This window comes from Camellia sinensis, chromosome 8 (assembly GCF_055761805.1).
Source record: "Camellia sinensis isolate YWXY chromosome 8, ASM5576180v1, whole genome shotgun sequence".
Lineage (NCBI taxonomy): Eukaryota > Viridiplantae > Streptophyta > Magnoliopsida > Ericales > Theaceae > Camellia > Camellia sinensis.
The window spans coordinates 170,967,336-170,974,063 of NC_138968.1; the positions used below are offsets into that span (position 1 = coordinate 170,967,336).

The 6,728-nt window shown below is 33.5% G+C and overlaps 1 protein-coding gene across 1 annotated transcript; it reads left to right on the forward strand.

Moving 5' to 3' along the window:
• The first annotated feature begins 1,252 nt into the window (after nucleotides 1-1,252).
• Nucleotides 1,253-5,919, forward strand: LOC114289356 (cytochrome P450 CYP72A219). Its single transcript, XM_082884101.1, has 5 exons — nucleotides 1,253-1,960; nucleotides 3,869-4,086; nucleotides 4,227-4,474; nucleotides 4,606-4,990; nucleotides 5,355-5,919. The coding sequence occupies exons 1-5, from the start codon at nucleotides 1,681-1,683 to the stop codon at nucleotides 5,778-5,780; spliced, it is 1,557 nt and encodes a 518-aa protein (XP_082740227.1). The 5' UTR covers nucleotides 1,253-1,680; the 3' UTR covers nucleotides 5,781-5,919.
• The last annotated feature ends 809 nt before the right edge of the window (nucleotides 5,920-6,728 follow it).

Genomic DNA, 6,728 nt, shown 5'->3' on the forward strand with positions numbered 1-6,728 from the left:
TTATATGCTCAAATTTTTTTTCTATATGTTCAAATCTTTCTTCTCTGTCTATCTGTTGCAATTTCTTTCTCATTTTGAATAGATCATATCTACTGTTCAAAAAAATTATTTGATCAAATTTTGTTTTTTCTGTCTTTTAAAAGTACATGTTCATGATAAAGTTATCCAAATCTCTAACCAAATGCGTGATTCATAATATAAAATGAGAAATTAGTGTTGATGATCCGGAACCCCAAATCATTTTAATAAGTATTCCATAAGAAAGTCTTGTAAAAGATATCATATTCAAATAAAACACTAAAATATTCATCAAATCTACTCAAATGAACAAGATCTTACCAAAATCGGATTTGAAACCACTGTCTTGCCACCCCCATAGGCGGAGTTGCTGCTGCAGAAGAGCGTGACGGCCAAATCGCGTGATTTTCCATCTCATATATATACATATTATAGAGTGAGATGCAGCAAGAATGGTAGAAGATAATATAAATATTAAAATAAGGGCTGTGTTACAAGCAGTGAAACACCTCCATCATTGAAATCACCACTACCTATCTAAAACAAAAAAGTCACCAAATTTTCGGTGATTGAAAATTTTGGTATTTATATATATATATATATATATATATTTTAGAACGGGATTTGTATACTTTTTTTTTTAATTATTATTTTTAAATAACAAACTTTACTGCATTAACTAATAATTAAACAATAATATTATATAATTAAAAAGTTACTCACAAAAATATTTAAAAAATGAATCAACCAACTCTCACTATTCACTAACTTTAAATAAATATACCACCAATTATTTTTAAGCTAAATTTTAAAATTTTTTATTTTATGATTCTTATCATTTTTAATAACTAAATATAATTATTTTTAAAATTATATTTGTCATTTATTTTTTTAAAATAAATATAATTTAAACGTATAATAATTAATATTTGATTATTTTAATTTTTTTATATAAATATTTTACTTAATGAATTTTGAAAACAACAATGATTCATCCCACTAAAAACATCACCACTAATAGCACTAATACATTAAAAAAGTAAAAAAAAAAAAAAAAAAACACAACTCCAAGACCAAAACATCACATCATTAATGGCGGGACCCACTGCCACCTAATTAGTGGGAGCAATAATTAGTACTCCCAAGCATTTTTCTTTTGAAAAAAGAACGATTCAAAATGAACACGTCAAACCCAAACGTCCTCATAAGTTGGATGACGAGAGTCCAAACCCTTATTTTTATGTCGAGATAGATTTTTAACATTTTTTATAATTAAAGAAGAGCACCACCAGTACGGTACAGCCTTGGGCTTCAAAATCACCAAGGATGTTTTAAAGTGTTTTTTTTTTAAAATTTTTTAAAATGATGTATTGTGTAGTTAAGATTTAATGTTAAAAAATTAATGTAATTTATCATTAAATCTCAACAACATCATTTTAAAAAATTTAAAAAAAAAAAAAAACTCTAAAAGATCCTTACTCCTTCAAACTATCTTGTCTATTAATTGGTTTGTTTTGTGGACAGTGATGACAGTGGATCAAATGGTTTAGAATCCATATCTGCAACATCCTATTATCCAATATATACCAACCTATTGTAGGACATCTGCCGGATAACAAAGTTTGTGGTGGTCTTGTTCTCTCTTTCTACTCCTCCTCCAACATGGAAGTACCAGTGAGCTCTATTGTTACCTCCATAGCTTTGGTAACTTTGCTAACATGCGCATGGAGGGTAGTGAACTGGGTGTGGTTGAGGCCGAAGCAGTTAGAGAAGTGGTTGAGAGAGCAAGGTTTCAAGGGAAATCCATACAAAGTGTTGTATGGAGACACAAAAGAGATGACGTCAATGACGAGGGAATCAATATCCAAACCCATGGACACGTCCTCAGACGATATTATCCCACGCGTCCTACCATCCCACCATCATAGCGTCCATCTTCATGGTACGAGTTTTTTTTTTTTCGGTTTTTACTCAATGACGAGGGAATAAAGTTTTGTAGTTCGAATTTTTAACCTTTGAAAGGTTCGAATTTTTCTCTCCGCTCTACTCTCTCAGACCCATCCTTTAGCCTCCTCTTCTCCACTCCTACTAGCTTCGGCCTGCCCAACACCACCCTCCTTCATTCTTCCTCTAAATCTGTTTATTCAAAACAAAATCCATATACATATCAATAACTCTCCAAAAACAACATAAAGACAGAAATAAAAAAAATCAAAGAAAAGAAAGAAAGAAATTGAAGAAACAAGAATCAGAGCGTTGAATCTGAATGATTTATGTTATTTGTTAGTGGTAATTGAATAACCCATGTTGAATTTGGTTCAATTTTGTGGTGGATTTAATAGTTTTTAGAGAGAGAAAGTAGGTTTGCTTCAATTTTGTGATGGGTTTGGTAATTTTTAGAGAGAGAGAGTAGAGGAAGAATAAGAGGAAGAAGAAGAGGAAGTTAGTTCTGATTTTTTTCATTTCTTTCTTTTCTATAGAGATGCAACACTGCAAACCCACTCCGGCGGCTTCCCATTTAGCCGACGAAGCCATCTCCGGCATCCTCTCTTCCTCTTCCTCCTCCGTTTTCCCTTCTCCTCGTTCTCTCGCCCTCTGTTTGTTAGAGTTTGGTTCTCAACCGTTTGAGAGAGAAAAGAGAAGGGGAAGGAAAAAGAGAAAAAAAAAAAAAAAAAAAAAGCGTCAATTTAAAATAAATTTCTTGTTTTCTTAGAAGAGGATGTATTTAAAATATTTAAAAAAAAAAATCAAAGTTTGATTATTGTATCAAAATAAATTTTGAATTTATCAATTTAAATTCGAAGTTTTTGATTTATTTTTAATATAAACTATCTATCTATTTTCAGAAAAAATATATATATTTTAGACACTCAAAAAAAAAAAAAATACTTTAAGCATTTTATCTACACCCAGCTAATGATTAATATATACATATATATATATATATATATATCAATTTTTTATGTCTTTATTTTCTTGTTAAGTCATTCTTAACTTTTTTATGTATTTATTTAAAAAAAAAATTGAGAGGCTAAGGGGTTGGTTGTATGGATGCGAGTAGCAGTAGTAGGGGTATTTTGTACTTTCCGAATCTCTCTCGATGCATGCCATCTTCCTGTACTCTTAATTTCATACTGTTAAATGAAATTTTTCTTTACTGATCAAAAAAATATATATATATATCAATTTTACTTAATAAAAATAGACTAATAATTTAAATTAAAAAATCAAATCAAAAATTAATAAAATTAAAAATTCAGAGATATTTTGTTATAAGGATCAAATTATTATTTTTTGTATTTTTTATTTTTTGGTAATTTTTCCAATATTTTAATTATCAATGTCCCCTCTCTAATTTATCTAGGAATGATTAATATAGTGAAAGCCTCTCCAGCTAATGTAAAATTTGAATTAAATACATTCAATAATTCTGACATTTTATCAAAGAATAATGCTTGGGACCCCCTTTTGGGGGTCACCCCCTCACCCCCCTTTGCCACGTGGCGGGTGGTGATTGGATGAGCAGGAAAAAAAAGAAAAAGAAAAAGAAAATGTAACTAATGAGAGAGAGGGGGGGTCAAAGGGGGTGGGGGGAAAAGGGAGGATGAATCATTGTTGTTTATCAAATCTAGATCTTAAGTGGTCTCAAGGCCAAATCTTAGTGACAAATTTATTTTTTTCTTTTTTCGTCTTTGTGTAACCTCAACATGAAACCAGCAACATGTCACCTAAGCATGGATTCTAAGAGTCCATCGAGTTAGTACCAATTAATTTCGAATTGAATACCTTCATTAAAATTCAAGTCTTTCATTTTTTTCTCACCTTGGCAAATAATGGCCAAAACTTTCAGGTAAAGATTACTTTCAATGGATGGGCCCAATACCACGAGTAAACATTGCAAATCCTAAACTGATAAAGGAGATATTGTTTAACTATGAAATCTTTCAAAAGCCACGGAGAAACCCGCTTGGAAGGTTGCTAGTGAGTGGGGTACTATCGTTGGAGGGTGACAAATGGGTTATGCACAGAAACCTTCTCAATCCAGCCTTTCATCTAGAAAAGCTAAAGGTAATTAAGCTGTGTTTAAATCATGGATTGAACATTCACCTGTTTCTCTTCCTCGGAATTGCTTTTCAAAGTAAGAAACAACCCAGAATTGACTTCCATGATCGACGTGCTTAATAGTTTCTTTGGTGTTTGTTATGTAGCATATGGTTCCTGCTATGTGCTCAAGTTGCAGTGAGATGATAAGCAAATGGGAAGTGTTAGTCTCATCAACAAAAGGGTCATGTGAGGTTGATGTACGGTCTTATCTCGATAATCTGACAGCTGACGTGATTTCTCGAACAGCATTTGGTAGTAATTATGAAGAAGGAAAAAGGATATTCCAACTCCAAAAAGAACAAACTAGCCTTACAATACAACTCATGCAATCAATTTACATTCCAGGCTGGAGGTATGTCTGAAATTCTATCATGATCACAGAAATTAAAAATAGAAAGAAAATACAAAATAATAAGATTTTACAAAATTTGTGGCTAGAACCCATCTTCATCTCTTTGATGAGATCTACTTAATTGCATGCAGGTTTCTACCAACAAAGACAAACATGAGGATGAAAGCAATCTATTGTGAAGTGGGAGATTTGTTGAGTAATATCATTAATAAAAGAGAGCGAATGATAAAGGAGAATGATGGAGATGATGACTTATTGGGAATACTATTGAAAACAAATTTGAAAGAAATTCAAGAAAAAGGAAACAAGAAGAACATCACAATGACAACAGAAGAGGTGATTGAAGAGTGCAAGCTATTCTACCTTGCTGGGCAAGAGACCACATCAGCTTTGCTTGTATGGACAATGATCTTGTTGAGTAAGTATCAAAAGTGGCAAGCTCTAGCTAGAGAAGAGGTTTTGGCAGTGTTTGGAGACAAGAAGCCAGACTCTGATGGATTAAATCAGCTCAAAACTGTGAGTATTTTCTACACAAATCAAGTTTTGGATTTTTACTCAAATTTATAGAACTGTCTACTCAGTTTTTTTCCCTATCATGCTCTACATATTTTTATTTTAGATGAAATGCCACATCATTTTCTTATTTTATAAAAAAGATGAAAAATATAATGCACAAATGTAATTCTGAAAGTTCACCAATAGTATAGTTTTAGAGTAATACTAACAGTTGCCGTGCACAGTATAAAATAAATATTTTTGAAAAATCTTGTCCATCTATACACATTCTATGTGTAGGTTTGTGATAAGATTTTGTGTTCATAGTAGAACTGTGCTACAACTTTTGTTTTTTATTTATCTTCCTACAACCTTTGTATTGCAGATGACCATGATTCTCTACGAGGTTCTTAGGTTATACCCACCAGCAGTCGTCCTTAGCCGAACTATACACAAGAAGACAAAGGTAGGAGAACTTGTTCTACCTCCTGGAGTAGAACTTTTGTTGCCAATTCTTGCAACCCATCATGACCATGAAATTTGGGGCAAAGATGCATCAGAGTTCAAGCCTGAAAGATTTTCTGAAGGAGTTACAAAGGCAACAAAGGGCCCAGGCGCATTCATTCCTTTTAGTGGGGGTCCACGTATATGTATTGGACAAAACTTCTCAATGGTGGAAGCAAAAATAGCCCTAGCAATGATTTTACAATGTTTTTCATTCCAGCTTTCTCCATCATACGTGCACGCTCCTGTTCTTTTTTTAACACTCAATCCCCAACATGGTGCTCACTTGATCCTACAAAAAATCTAGGATTTGAATGATCTTTGTAATGATAATACGTAAAATGAGGATCTTTATGTAGAGATTATCATAATTAGTGTATTACAACACCTAATATTATCCTGCCATGTCATCATTTTATCATAATATTTTTTATATGCTTCAAAAATTCAAATCCTAGACACTATTCTTCTCTGTTCTTCCACCAACTCATCTTCTTCCTTCTTCATTATGTTTATCCATTAACGTTAAATCTAGGATTTGATCATCTTTGTAATGATAATATGTAAAATGAGGATCTTTATGTAGTGGTTATTATAGCGATCCCGGGTTTACCCTTGTTGTATAGTGATCCGGACATGTGTCCGTGGATGTTGGTAGTTGTTTATTATCTTGTTTACATCCTTTCTTACTTTGTATTTGAGTTATAGGATGTGTTGAGCGGGTTTGTTTTAAGTTGGTTGAGTTTAGAAACCAAAACTAGTTGCCCAGATTTTGGCCTGTACGCTCGAGCGGAGGTTTTGGCGCTCGAGCGTAGATTACATCCATCCAGTATCTTGTTGTGCAGTGTTGTGAGCTCGAGCGTAGGGATTGGGAGCTCGAGCGGAGGCCTGGTTCTGCAAAAGTGCTGGGCGAGTGCATTCTGCGCTCGAGCGGGAGGTTGGCCGCTCGAGCGGAAGTCTGTGAGTGGCCGCTCGAGCGGGGTGTTTTAAGCTCGAGCGGAAGACTGGGTTTAAATCCCGAAATTGTGACTTTTCAAATCACTTTTTCACTTTCTCTTCTCTCTCTTACTTTTCCCAAAACACCATTGTTGAGTCTTTCTCTCTAGATACTACCTTCTCTCTAGGTTTTGATCTAGTAGGAGTGATTTGCTCACCTTTGGCCTTTACAAAAAAGTTGTTGATCGTCGAGGGCTTCATTTTAATCTGAAAATCTCGGGTTTTGGAGCACGTTGAGTTTTGTCTTCTTCTCCCTTGG